We start from the raw sequence: 15190 nt of genomic DNA, 5'->3' as shown, positions 1-15190 counted from the left end.
TATGCGAAATAACTTAGTGTTACACCGTGTAAGAAAACTCTGGATATTTTGGATGTCTCCGGGTTGGTAATTGTTTCACAGAAAATGTAGTAGATCATTTTAGTACATAGGGAGCTTATTTAAGGATGGGGAAGGTACTAGTGGAGTCTCAGTTCAGTTTGAGTTTAGTTCAGTGTCAGTTCAGTGTAGTGCAGTGAAGATTGTGTAACTCCGGTACTTGTGAAAACAATGAAGTTGGCAAGCATTAAGTGTAATTATTTGGAAAATAAAGACAGCGAACTTTAGAAGACAGTGTTTATTTACAACGCCAGAGCCGATCTCGTTGTTGCACACCTAGAAGCTGACCATAAGAACAACTCAACTGGGCAATTTAGCGTCCTTCGTGTACTGATTACTGAACTAATGCTGTTGGAGCACTGAGCTCTATAGTATGGAGAGGCTTTCTCATGGGTAGCACTGCTTATTTTATGTAGCAGCCGCCAGGGCAGCGCTGGTGTACCGGCAGCCATGTTAGAGCCTGTGGCATGTGGAACGGGGACGTGACAGCGTTATTCTGTTATTACAACTCCAGTTCAGAATTCATCATATGCCTGGTTAACGTAAACAGAGTTTATTTCAGAGGGTTTGTTTTAATATAATTAATCATCTGGTGGTAGAAAGTCAAAATGAAGCGTGCGTCATCTGATAGCATGCCGTGGTAGGCTATACAAAGAATATAGTTCATCCAAACATCACCCAATCACTCCTGCATTATCGATGTTCCGGAAGAATTGTTACCCAGTCATTTGTAAGGTAAAGTACAGGAATGTTTTAGAGACACACCTGCATAGTTTATACCAAAAACTTTAATGTATTGCCTGTCAACAGAATGGTGTAACACGTGTGCGGACGTTGTACTACCACGTGCAAGCCATCAGTGATCATTATATACAGGTCGTAAAGCCTACACTTCAAAATGAGCTACAGGATTCAGGTGTCTGACATATACACTGTATATATATATATATATATATATATATATATATATATATATATATATATATATATATATATATATATATATATACACACAGTGTATATGTCAGACACCAGAATCCTGTAGCTCATTTTGTAGACCGTAGACGTTCATATGCTCCAGCTCGCCCTCGCTCGTCCCTCCCTCCCCCTCATCTCTTTTGACCCCAGCTGCTTTAGTGACTGAGCTCTATAAGGTTAGGGATCATTGGCAGGTTAGAGTAAATGTGCTATAGCTCAAACTATCACTCCAACCAGGCTTCAGTGCTGACCAGTTCAACCAGTTCAACGAGACAAAGGGCAACAAGGTAACGCTGGTCAATGAGGTGGACAGCATTGATTGTGACGTCATCAATTACTTAACGACCACTACCAGGATCGTCTGTATTACAGGGTGAGTGGTGCAAATTGAGCGAGAAACATTGAATGGGGAAAAGATAATGGTAGTCAGGAGAAAAGAGAAGGGAGAGATTCAGACGGTGAATTTGAGAGCGTAGGACCACTGATGTAGACAATTTTCAAACCTTATCATAAAATAGAACTGGAAGAAGATAGTGGAGCAATATACTGGTGAAAAAGAAGGTGGAGGAAAAGGACAGAGAGAGAGGGAGAGGACAGGATAGCCTGCGGGTGTCTGTCATAACCATCCCCTTTTCTGAGGTTCTCAGGAGAAAGCAAGGCACCAAAGATGATGATGATGATTATATCAGTATGCCATGTAGTAACAATATACAAACTGGATAGAATTTTTGGTATGAGCATTTATTGCAGTAGGAAGTGTTATGCAATATTGTTGATAGGGTCGAGTCAGTCTGGCAAGTGCCGACATTTTTATTTGGTTATAATATCAAAGATTTATGTGATCAGTGAACATACTATAAATAAGATGCAGACACTATAATGCATGAAAAGGGTTATGGGAAGCAGGCATATATCCAGGATTCTCACAAGAGTTTGCAGTGCCTTGCGCAAGTGACCTCAAAAAACGGATTGTGGGGCCTCCATTTGTGACTGAAGGGGCCTCCATTAGTATCTTACATTGACCCAAGATGCCTCCATGTTACTATACCTCATACCAATTAACCCTTTAACCGCGGGTGTCATTCCAGAATGACAGTGACAAAACTGGACCAAACCGCGGGTGTCATTCTGGAATGATCATGAATATTTTGAACACCGCACGTTTTCCCGGCGCGCAAATAGTCTCACGCAAGAGTAGCTGTCGAGTTCTTTCATGCCAGCCATCCCACACCTCCCTCCTCCAACCCCGAGGGGGCCCCCCCCACCCCTGCCCTGACCCGCGTCAGTCAGTATCTGTCCAGCTCTGTGCGTGATAATGGCGCTCCGTCCCGACTCATCGTCGCTCGCTTCCTCCTCTACAATGATTAGTGCTAGTGTTCCCTCTACCTCTACACCGGTAAAGGAACCGCCAACGGCGAGGCAGAAGGGGTTGAGCACTCCTGAAATTAGAACTGAGCTGGACAAAACTGTAAGTACTACTCTTGATTGTGGCAGTGAAAGTGACACACTCACAGCAAGCAGTGATGATTTGGCAGTGATTGGTGGTGAACCATTTTCCATTGATAGTGACAGTGATGAAAGTGATCGTGTTGATTCCCCCCCACCACCCCCAACTTACTCTGGGAAAGGAAAGGCTCCTATGGGCAAATCTGGTATTGCATGTGGGAAGGGAGTGAAGCGCAGGCTCACGTCTCCCACACCAGGCCCTAGTACGCATTTCCCATCAATTTCCCGTTCCCCTAGCCCTATTGCCCTCACATCATCATCATCATCATCAGTCGTGCCCTCTCCTCAGTCTACATCATCTGAGGAGTACGAATTACCAAAGCCTGCAAAGCGAGGGAAGGCAGGCCGTGTAGGCCGTGCAGGCAGGCCTAGAACAAAGGGGATGCGTGGCAGTTGGAGGGCAAAGCTGGGCGATAAGCGAGGCGATAAGCGAGGTGATAAGCGGGGTAGAAAGGGTCAAGTTTCACCACGCACCAGGTCAGAAACCCCCCCGCCTGCCCACCGCTCAGTTCCCTCACCCGCGCCACCCCCCCCCCGCCCCCCCCCTCACCCCCCTCCCCGTTGCCTCCTGCCTCACCCACCTCCCGCTTGCCTCCTGCCTCACCCATTGCCTCCACATCAGCTCCTTCTCATGGAGAAACGAGTGGAATGCAACCTGCCCCTGCCACTGAACCACGCACAGGGCAAGTGGATGCATTTGTTTGGTCTGACGGTGGAGATTTCCAGCCACACAATCCACCGTTTGATATGACAAATGCTGGAATACAGCCTGCCTTCCCATGCAACACAGGTGATAAGTTTGTCGATTACTTCCTGGCCTTCCTTGATGATGAAATTGTGCAGCATGTCAGCGATGAGACCAATAGGTATGCAGCTCAGTGTGCAGCAGAAGGGCTGGGACCTATTGGCTCACCAAAGCAAGTGTCGTGGTTGCCTGTCGGGATCAGAGAGCTGTATGTGTTTTTTGCACTCATGTTTTTGATGCCCCATATAAAGAGACATGAGTTGGAGGAGTACTGGCTCGTGGATGACATAACTACTATCCCAATATTCGGGAAGTATATGTCATGGGATCGGTTCCGACAGCTGCTTGGATACCTGCACTTCGCTGACAATGACAACCCGTCCCAAACTGACCCTTTGTGGAAAGTGAGGGATTTTCTCAACAGGATTAGGGATCGATTTATGCGATTTTTCAGGCCTATGCAGAAAGTCGTCATAGATGAATCCCTGGTATTGTTCAGAGGACGTCTCAAATTCATGCAGTACATCCCCAGCAAACGCCACCGCTTTGGGATAAAGTTCTTTGTGCTGTGTGACTGTGAGACGGGGTATATCCTGGATTTTGTCATTTACTCGGCTAGCACAATGGATGTGAACAGGAAAGACCCCCTTGGCTTCTCTGGCTCCGTTGTAAAAGTGCTGATGGAGAGGTATTTTGGTGGTAATCATGTGCTGTACACAGACAATTATTACACAGCACCGAAACTCTCCAAATACCTTGCTGAACATGGCATTGGCACTGTTGGCACTGTACGGAGCTATAGGAAAGAGTGGCCTAGTTTCCCCGAAGCATCATCATCATCCAGGGGAGATGTTCACCTGAAGAAGTCAGACAAGCTTCTTGCGATCAGGTGGCATGACAAGAAGGTCGTGAATATGATCAGCACCATCCACAAGGGGGAATTGAAGAGAACTGGGAAGGTCAGCTACAGGACGGGAGAGCCAATCATGAAGCCTGATGCCGTCATTGATTATAATGTAAATATGAGACTTGTTGATAAGTCGGATATGATGATTGGCGAAATCGACTGTCTCAGGAGAAACACCCGATGGTACAGGAAGGCTTGCCTGCACATGCTCGATATGTGCATGCTCAACGCCTTCATTCTCTACAAGACACAAGTCGGGGGCATAAGGCAACCATCACTGAGACAGTTTTCAAAGACTGTCGTGCAGCAGCTACTTGCACGATTTGGTCAGGTGACAGCATTGATCCCGAGGCGACACTCTGACACACAACCTGACCGTCTTGAGTGCCGCAATTACATGAGCCGGCACCAGCTTGTGAAATTGCCTCCTACAGCAGGTGGCAGGTTGTCACAGGGCCGCTGCAGAGTATGTTCTACCACCACACGGAGGCCTAGGACGAGAAAAATGAGCACACACCAGTGCCTTGAATGCCAAGTCGCTCTATGTGTAACTCCGTGCTTTGCCGAGTACCACTCTCTGAGTAAATACTGAAAGTGACAGTGATATATAGTGATGCGACAGTGACGTGCTTTGCCAATAATTGTATAATGGATAATGTAGTAATAAGGGATATTTTGCCTAGAAAATAAAGGAAATATTTGCCAGTATAATAAGTGATATTGTAATAAGAGAATCTGCGGCACTTGTGGAATTCTGCGGCACTTATGTAATTCTGTGATGCGCCAGTGACGCAATGTAGTAATAAGTGCATTGTAAATATAATGTATATTGCCCATATTATATGTAAAATAATATTAGAAGTTAGAAAGAATGAAAAGATCGCATGAAACGTCAGTGAGCGGGTGCCGCCGCAGTGAAGTGAGGCGCAGCCGCAGTGAAGAGCGGGCGCAGCCGCAGGGAAGTGCCTTTTACCTACCTCAGTGAACACAGAGTGGGTGTTTATCGTATGTACAGTGTTCATATATGTTTATATTACTATTATGAGAGAGTGGTTGGCATTTGGTACTGGTGTGTGGGGCATAAAATAGTTATTTCACACCCCTCACTTCTAACGGCTCTCCCCGTCCTGTGAAAGTCAACAAAGTCATGAAACCTACATCAATGGAAAGCTGAAGGTTAGTACTTTCTAATGGTACCTTTTTTTTTTTTTTCTCTCTCTAGCTTTATTCTGTGCAGAGTTATTAAGGTTTAAAGGTTTGTTTACATTTGGCTGAAACCCCCGCGGGAGAGGACAGTCAGACCAAAACAATACCCGCGGTTAAAGGGTTAATCTGGCCAGGCATGTATGGCAACACTGTTCCTGCCGAGATTCTGATTGGCTGGAGGTGTTTGTTCGATTTCGTTGTTCCATAAACCGATACTCTCTTTATTATCAGATGTGATACTGAATTTGTCGACAATACAATCGTGAAAAGCAATAAGAAATCCGTTATATACTGAACAACAATGAAATTTTCGTAGGAAGATAGAGATATGAGTCAACAAAGTATTATAATAGTCCAAGTCAAGGTCAGCATTCGAACAATTCCTTTTAAATCTCCGACACTCCGTTAATATAACAGAAAATGAAGAAAACCTGCTAAATCTAAGCGTTGGTATAACACATTTAAATTTTAAGATCAGTCCGTACTGTGATAATAGAGGATATATAGTGAAATAGTCTTCCTTTAGCCTACTTTGATTTTCGCAGTTTTTTCAAACCTCTCTCCCCGCGGAACTCGTCTTTTCATTAGAATTTGTAATTACTCAAAGTTGTGGCACGATTTGAGGGTGCGGACTGATCTTATAATTTAAATGTGTGTTATACCAATGCTTAGATTAAGCAGGTTTCCTTAATTTTCTGTTATATTAAGGAGTGTCGGAGATTTAAAGGAATTGTTCGAATGCTGACCTTGACTTGGACTGTTGTAATACTTTTGTTGACTCATATCTCTATCTTCCTACGAAAATTTCATTGTTGTTCAGTATATAACGGATTTCTTATTGCTTTTCACGATTGTATTGTCGACAAATTGAGTATCACATCCGATATTAAAGAGAGTATCGGTTTAAGCAACAACGAATCGAACAAACACCTCCAGCCAATCAGAATCTCGGCAGGAACAGTGTTGCCATACATGCCTGATCAGATTAATTGGTATGAGGTATAGCAGTCACTACCCAATAGGAAGTAGAAAATTATGCAGGATAGACTCTGGTAATGCTTACTGAAACGTTGCCGGAGTACACAAGAATTCAACTGACAAGTGGACCACCCTGCCTGTTTATCTGTATGCATTTATGAGTGCATTTATCTCCATCAGGCCCAAAGGCAACACTAACGGCCCCGACCTGTACAAGATTGAGGTGGTGTCTGATGGGGTGAAGGCCACAGGAGCACAGTATGTTCAGGTGAGTGGCAGGGAAGGGATGGCAGAGAGATTTTAGGCGAATGAAAGGGTGTTGAATTGGGAGAGGAGTGTGGATTAGGATTTGGTGAATTGTGGATTTTATTTTGCTTGTGGGTGGGATGTTATCAAAGGAAGGGAGAATTAGAGTGAGAAAGAAATTATAGAGGTGTTTGTGGAGTGGAAGTGGGATAAGTGTGGGTAGGATTTAGAAGTTATAGAATGGGGTTTAGAGGGAGTTGTAGAGTAGGATATGGAGGAAGTTGTAGAGAATTATTTGGAATAACTGTAAAGTAGGATTTGGTTATGATTGGTGGTAGGATGAGTGGAAGTGGGGTGTGATGAAATATCGAATCAGCGGTCATTTACCGAATGGCCACTTTCAACAGGAAAATACTATATTATAATTTTTATCACACATAAGTTCATACACACCTAATTATATGAAATCCGGTCAATATTTTGTGTTTAGTTTAACTTAATAAGAGATCAGGATTCAGAGCGAAACACGCTAAAATTAGCGGAAGTGTTACGCCTTTAGCTCCACAACTCTCCTTGAAAGGAAGTTTGTATATAAAATGCCGGGAATAGCGACTGAGGGCAACACAACACCCCCAGGAGGAGCCTACAGAGGGGCAGACAGAGTGCAACCCGACCCCGGGCGACAGGACACAAGTCTGTCTGGGCCATGCACCCCTATGACCTGGAACTCGCCCGCCGCCGCCATAGCAGGAAAAGGAGACTACCTTGCGGGCGAGCTGACCCTCGACAGGATCGGGATGGAACTATTACTCTAGTTCCAGACAACACCCCAGTGACGGCCGGTAGCTGCGCCCTTCTTGAGACGGCCTGCAGCCGCTCACCTCTTCTTCAGGAGATGTCCGGTAGGCGCTCCGAAGGTGCCCTTGAGACGACCAGTAGCCGCTCATCCCTTCTTCAGGAGACGGCAGGTAGCTGCTCCCGCCTTCATCTTGGGACGGCTGGTAGTCGGTCCGAAGGTGCCCTTGAGACGGCCAGCAGCCGCTCACCCCTCCTTCAGGAGATGGCCAGTAGCCGCTCCCGCCTTCATATTGAGATGGCCGGTAGCCACTCTGAAGGTGCCCTTGAGATGGCCAGTAGCCGCTTACCCCTCCTTCAGGAGATGGCCGGTAGCCGCTCCCGCCTTCGTCTTGAGATGGCCAGTAGCTGCTCACCCCTCCTTCAGGAGACGGCCAGTAGCTGCTTCCGCTTTCGTATTGACATGGCCGGTAGCTGCTCCAAAGGTGCCCTTGAGACAGCCAGTAGCCACTCACCCTCCTTCAGGAGACAGCCGGTAGCCACTCCCACCTTTGTCTTGAGACTGCCGGTAGCCGCTCTAAAGGTGCCCTTGAGACGGCCAGTAGCTGCTCACCCCTCCTTCAGGAGACAGCCGGTAGCTGCTCCCCCACACAGGCCACAGCCAGTAGCCAGGCCCTATGGCAGGAGACGGCCAGCAGCCGCTCCTCCGTCAGGTGCTGCCACACCCCCACGACGTGATATCCTCCAGGAGGAGTCCCAGTCCCGAGGACCTGTGGAGAGGCCCTATGCTATCCCCAGGGTTGTACTCTGCCCAGCTGGCTCCAGAGGGACCCTACCTGAAGGACTCTGATAACGACAGATGCTGCAGCTCACTCCTGACGGCGTCCCCAACAGCAGGAGGGCGCAGTCACTGGGCCCCGGCGTCCGCCCCCAGGACCCCCAGGCGAGGCCTTTCCCCACCCTGATGCCGACGACCGTTCGTCCTCCATCAGGCCTCTGCGTGCGCGTTTCAGGGAGCTGTTCAGCCCCAGCCCTGAGGGCTGCACTCCAACCCCCAGCCCTGACAGTGCAGGGCCCTTCGCCACCCCTAGCCCCGGACGAGAGAGGACGCCCCTACGAGTGATTTCATGGCCGCTGAACACAGAGGCCACAGGCGGGACTCAGCCCCCATCAGGAGTCGGGCTGTGAGTCCTCCCGCCGCCCCACTAACCACGCTGCCGCCCCACTGACAGTGAGTGACAGTGAATAGTGCAGTGATGGTGTGATAATGACTAGATATCGGGGAGGTGATCTCCAATAGAATATAAGTCCAATCTGGGCAAACAGTGACAGTGAGAGTAAGAAGAGAGATTTAATAAGAGTGCGGTGATTTCAGTAAACATCAGACTTGGCCTTTATAGTGTAATTCCTCTGCACTACAAGGCCAGTGTAATACTTGCCCAGCCTAAGTACAGCTTCTATTTCCCTCCAAGTGACAGCGAGCTATTCCCCTGCCCGAAATACTACGAACACCATTTAATGTGCCATTCACCTGCTATCCTGAACTATTGACCAAATAGTATCCTGCGCGATACTACGATACCAGTATGTGACTTATAATTACCCAGATTCCTGTTGTTGTGACATCTACCTGTTCCACAACTAGAATTAGTCAATACACGTGTAAGGTTGTTGCCTTGAGTTTTTGGGTCCTGCCTCTCTCCTATTTGTCTAAGCTCCGGTCTAGAAAGAGAACCCAGCTGCATACTAGGCGTTCAAGGGACGGGAAGCTGACCCTTAAACACCTAGCATAACAGTATAAAAATTGATCTAATATGCAAATACATTTATCTGTACTGTAAATCAAAACTGATGGAAACTAGAAGTCTGTCAAGGCGTGTTGGCCATCTGAAGGAGATATACCTGCAAACTTCAGCACGTTTTCGCTCTAAATCCAGCTGCTTCCCCCAAACAAAGGGAGGTAGCCGAGACAGAACGACACACACTCAGTTTACTCATCTATACACACACACACACACACACACACACACACACACACACACACACACACGCACACACACATTTATTCGTCTTTTAGCCCCAAGGGGAGAAGGGACAGATCCTCACCGCACGAGGGTCAACTGCGCTGTGCTATCAGCGACATCCGCAGCAGGACTCAGAGCTGGTTTACCCCTGCCACATCATAATGGACCCATCCCCTAACCCGCTAGGGACGCCCTTCTCGGTTTTTTAGTTCCTTCAGTGAGACAGGGCATTTTTATTAACAGTTAAACTAAACAAAATTTTGACTGAATTTTCAGATAATTAGGTGTTTATGAACCTATATGGTGATGAAAATTATATTTTCCTGTTAAAAGTGCTGATTCGGGAAATGATCGCCGATTCTGTATTTCGTCGCACTGGTGGAAGTGGGATTTCTGTGTGAAGCATATGTAGAATGAAGGGGTGGGATTAGAATGGGGATATAGAGTTAGAGGGAGAATTAGTGAGTGAGTGGGAGTAGGATTTGAAGTGACTGGGGTTGGGATTGGTTACAAGTGGGAGAGGGAGGAGGCAGGGTGGCTCAGTGATAGAGTGTCTGACTCGAGACCAAAGGATTGAGAGTTCGCACCCCGCCTGGGTAATTGTCCTGCAGGGAGAGGTAGCACTCTCCCTTCACCTAGCGGGGCTATATAATCTATCAGAGTCAAGCTCAGGGAATTCATTTCCCCATATTAAAGATTCCAACTGAGAGAGGAATTTAGAGGAAGTTGTGGAATGGGAGTGGGATTTTTAAGGAAGATGGTAGTTGGATTTGGTGTGAGCTGTGAGGTTGAAGAGAATGAGAACAGGATGAATACAGTGTGGTGATGAATCTGATGATAATGGGTTTACTGTATCTTCTGCATAATGGTAATATGGTTGATACAGTTTTAACCATCATCATCCTGTTTCCCACTAATACTATAGATGGGTTGGACAGGCTCTAGAAGTAGGAAAAGGAAAACTCAAAACAGGAGCGTACCCAATGAATAATAATTATAATGATGATGATGATCTCCAACCCTGCAGTGCACTTTGTGGTTGGCTCCAAAGATATAGTTGATAACTGATTCTGATAAGTAGGAGGAAATTAATATGCCTTCCCCCCATTCAAATCATCTGGTGGATAGCATCCAAAGATTGTGATAATTAAATTAATGATGATGGGGGCCAGCTAATATATCTTCAGCCTGTAGTTCATGTGGTAGTTGTCCCAAAGATACTATACAATTTGCAGTTGATGATGGTGGCAGTGGTGGTGGTGGTAGTGGAGGTAATGAGGAGGATGGTATTGATGGTGATAATACTGTATTGAGAAGGAAGTCAAACTAATGTATCTGCAACTCCCCTCCTCCTGCAGTTTGCAAGGTGGTTGGCCCCCAAGATACAGACAGTGACCCCACACTTTGCTGCTCCTGGGACTGTTGTAAGGTACAGGGGTTGGCTGCAAACCAGTCAGTTTGACAAGCTTAATGTGGATGACCCTGACAGCTCTCCCACCTCAAGTGCCAGAATTACTAAGTGAGTGCTGGTTTTATTGTATTTAGCCTCTGTAGTAGCTATGATCATTTATATCAGTACAGTATTTACATGCAGTCTTCTTCATATGTGTATCTTCAGAATCTCATAACTTTTCTCTTACAGCTCTTGGTACTGCAGATTGAACAGTACAACACTCAGCATGATAGATGGATTGCAGATAGTGGATAAGAAAATAACCGGAGTAAGGAAGTTTTAGCTGAATAGTGTGTTTGGATGGTATGGTCATGTGGAGAGAATGGTTAAAAATGGGGTGGTGGTAGTAGTAGTAACAGTAGTAGTAGTAGTAGCCCCAGATACATCTAAAATGTGAACCAGGTGAAATTCTGACTGAAGTTATTCTCTGGCCGTTCTTCACCTTCCTTTCAGGGTCAGAGTGGGAGTAGGGTGTCACGGGGGGATGTGAATTTATGAATTAAGAATGCATAGATGTTGCTTGAAAAGAGTGACAAGGAACTGACTTGTGAAAATCAAGCAGTAAGTATGACTTTATGCGGCTTACTTCGCCGATTCTCTAAGGACGAGAATTTGTAAACTTTCTCAACAGTACACAGCAGAGACGAATTACTCACGATTGCTGTTTGTAGTACTGTCAGCCTCTAGAGAAAGTGACTCCACCCCTGACAGTCAGTAACTAATGCTAATAATAATAAACAGGTTCTTGCCGGTGCATTAACTTCTGGCTAGCACAACGGATTTAAGCTTGATACAAAAGAACTGGCCTAAGTTCCAGTTATGAATAATGTAAAGCATTTGTGCAAACTAGGAGCAGCAGCTAAAATAGGATTAATGTGGAGAAATAAAGCACGAGTTTAACTACATTAAGCTCAAAGAGAACTGTAAATTTATTAATTACAATGAGATAAATTTACGTTAAATGAGTCTCAAAAATGAATTCAAAATAACAGGGAGAATACACTCACTCACTCATTCAAAAACTAAACACACTTAAACCTAGGAAAAAACGGAAAGAAATATTGGTCATCGGAGGGGAGCTGAGCAAAAAGAATGGGCACCTGTGCAGGACATCAGATGCTGCAATTCGCTTAACCCTCTTCTCCAATTCACCGTCTAGGTGGAGATTCAGGAACTCGCTGTACAACAGCGGCGCTGCCTTACCCTGGACACAAACGATCCTACTCTCGTGACGACTCAAAGCTGACTAACTTCAAACTATGAAAGAGTTCAAAGAGGGCGAGGGATGGCCGTGTTCGAACTTCAACGGTCAACGGAAAGAAAGTGAGCGATATACGCTCACAATAAATCACTCAGTGAAGGCACTAATGTCGTGCATAAGAATGATCACTTGTGAAACAGTGAGAAATGTTCTGAAAACCATTCTGATCGGAGTGAATACGAGGACGGTTGACCTGAGTGATGCGCAGTGGGAATTCCACTAGAATTCGTGGTTTTCTCACTGATGTAAAATGTCACGAATTTATAAATACGCTCACGCAAATTCGTGACATAGGGGTACCTGTATGTTTGTATAACCAGGCAGAGGAGTCCCTGGGTTATATTGTTACCATCATATGAAGCTGTCCCTCTCCAGTACCAAATAGGTTGATGAAAAAGGTACTGGTATGTATGAGTGACTCTGAAAGTGGAAAGAGGAATGGTAGGCCATAAAGAAGACAAATAGATATGGAAGTGTTTGAGAAAATGAGGTATAGAAGTTGATGAGGCTAAGGAACTGACAAGGTTTCCAGCTAGATGGATGGACTTTGTATGGAGGAGTGTACTGTGTAACAGGGGTTTAGCACTCTTTTTAATATAATAGTCATTGAATTGGCTGTCTGATATGTATAGTCGTGGCGCACGAGTCTGAATCATACCCTGGCAACCTATTAGTCAACAGTGGATACGATTTCGCATCATACACAAATCATGTTACAGTATTATACACGAATATATTATACACGGACATATTATACACGAATCACATGCATCTCATATTATACTCGAAATTGGATGCACTGTTGATGGGTGGGTTGCCAGGGCACGATAGTGGCATCTTCAGACTCGCATGCTGCTACTTTATTTTATAGTATGAAATGTATGATGGTGGTCAATGTGTGTGGAAGAATGCCTGTGACGTGGCATCAGGGGTCTGGGGCCTGTAGGGTTTGTGAATGAGAGTGTCACATTTCTTTGGGTATGCTGTTGGTTATTTCTCCTGATATTTTTTGTAATTGCTTTCTGGGCCCTACCATACCCATATTTGGACGGAAAAAAGAGGCCAATATGATGATGATGATGATGATGATTGGTATTATTATTACATTATTACAGTATTATTATTGTCATTATTATTATTACAATATTATCATTAATTTTATGGCAGAAGTCATGGTTTGGAGAAGGAAGTGTGTTAATGTGCTACAGTTTGAATGCAAGAGGTCATCAGAGGTTTTTCTCATGTAAATGCTACCAGAGACATTAAGAAATTAAATGAGCAGGGTTACTATAGTCCAGCCCCAGGGATATCTGGGTTTGATAAGGCTAATATGTTATTGACTGTTACTATTATTATTATTACTGTACTGTTATTATTATTATTTTTTTTTTTTTTTACTGTATTATTATTATACATATTACTACTACTGCTACTACTAATGTTATTAAAATGCGTGAGCTACAGCTTTAATGCTCCCAGAAACTCCCCGACAGGTAACACGCGCGGACTACAGCATAGTGCTCCCGGAAACTCACCGACACCCCCACCTGGACCATACGGAGTAGCCACTGCCGAACCGCAGGATGCAGTGTGACAACGGCACAAGTCAGCCTGGGCTGTGTGCCCCTATAACACTCAACCTCCTCACTCATGGAGGAGCCCCATCCTGGGGAACAGGAGCAGGAACAGGAAAATGAAAGCTCCAGAAAGCTGGATTTTTAGGCCGGCCCCCGCACCAACCCACGGTGGTGGGTGCCATTGCCCCTCAGTATCGTCCCCCAGTGTACCACAAGATGAAATTGAACGGTGTGAAGGCCAGACTGTTAGTTGATACGGGAGCAGCCAGGTCCTGCCTTTACAGTCACTATTTCTCCCGCCATAAATTGACCTTTTGCCCACTCCGCCCCACTGCCACTCACCTTGTGGACGTGGGGGATGGCCCCCCTACCCATCCATGGGGAGACACGGGCCCTACGGGTCGACACCCACCAGCCGGTGTCAACCCAACACCAATTCATTATTTTCGACTCCTGCCAGAGCTACGACAGGTATTTAGGACTGGACCTACTCCAGAGACTTGGAGCTACAATAGACTGCCACTATCGGCAGCTCCAGTTCCGTGCCCCACCCAACCCCATCCAGGCCGTTTGCACCTGTATGCCACGGCCCCAGCCGGAAGATTCGCCCCCTTCCCCCCTCCTGTACTCCCCTCCTCCTCCCTTCCCCCCACCCCCTCTCCTCCTCCCATGCCCCCCCTCATCATCCCTCCTCCCTCTTTCCCCGCCACCGTCTCCGTCACCGTTACCATTCCCACCCCCCACTAGGCCTGGGTGCCCCTTAACTGGCCCTCCGGTCCCTCTGTCTTGTTCTCCCGCCTCCTCCCGCCGGGAGCCCTCTCCGTCTGCCTCTTATCTCCCACTTTTCTTCCCCCACATCGCACCACCGTCCACATTGCTAACCTCACCCCTTCCCCCCTTACCCTCCCCTAAGGGCTCGTCATCGGAGAGATGGAGGAATCTGAGTCCTGTGCATCACCCTCCTCCCACTTCCCTGCCCCCCTGCCCCCCATTCCCAACCATCTCTCCGCCCAGCAGTCAGACACCCTACATCGCCTTCTCCTGGATTTCCAGGATCTGTTTGCAACAGGATCAGCAGACATAGGGCACACCATGTACCTGTCGTATGAGATTCACACAACAGTCCCACCCATTAGACAGCCTTCCCGACAGAAGAATCCCCGACAAAGGGAGGAAGAGGACCGCCAGGTACGTGAAATGATAGGTGGCTGGCGTCATTTCCCCCTCCACCAGCCCCTGGTCCTCCCCCGTCGTTCTAGTGAAGAAGAAGGACGGCATGATGCGATTTTGCATCGATTACCGCCACCTGAACGAAGTCACCATCAAAGATGCCACCCCCCTCCCACGAATCGACGATTCCTTAGATTCCCTTTACAAGGTGTTTTGGTTTTCCGCCCTCGACCTCCAGTCTGGATACTGGGAGGTCCCTGTACATCCGGAACATCGAGGCAGGACGG

General features: G+C 46.5%; 1 protein-coding gene across 1 annotated transcript in view; it reads left to right on the top strand.

Annotated features, from left to right (window-relative positions):
• Positions 1 to 665: 665 nt before the first annotated feature.
• Positions 666 to 15190, top strand: part of LOC145395711 (fibrocystin-L-like) — a 304791-nt gene continuing 290266 nt past the window's right edge. The window contains exons 1-8 of the mRNA XM_080269252.1: positions 666 to 672; positions 1273 to 1408; positions 6558 to 6645; positions 8278 to 8394; positions 8563 to 8649; positions 10801 to 10961; positions 13636 to 13744; positions 14787 to 14921. Coding sequence (XP_080125378.1) covers positions 666 to 672; positions 1273 to 1408; positions 6558 to 6645; positions 8278 to 8394; positions 8563 to 8649; positions 10801 to 10961; positions 13636 to 13744; positions 14787 to 14921 — 840 coding nt within the window. The remainder of the gene's footprint in view (positions 673 to 1272; positions 1409 to 6557; positions 6646 to 8277; positions 8395 to 8562; positions 8650 to 10800; positions 10962 to 13635; positions 13745 to 14786; positions 14922 to 15190) is intronic.

The sequence above is a fragment of the Coenobita brevimanus genome, chromosome 33 (assembly GCF_032717465.1).
Source record: "Coenobita brevimanus isolate Jiangsu-jjx chromosome 33, ASM3271746v2, whole genome shotgun sequence".
Taxonomy (NCBI): domain Eukaryota; kingdom Metazoa; phylum Arthropoda; class Malacostraca; order Decapoda; family Coenobitidae; genus Coenobita; species Coenobita brevimanus.
This window is presented reverse-complemented; position numbering and strand designations above follow the sequence as displayed.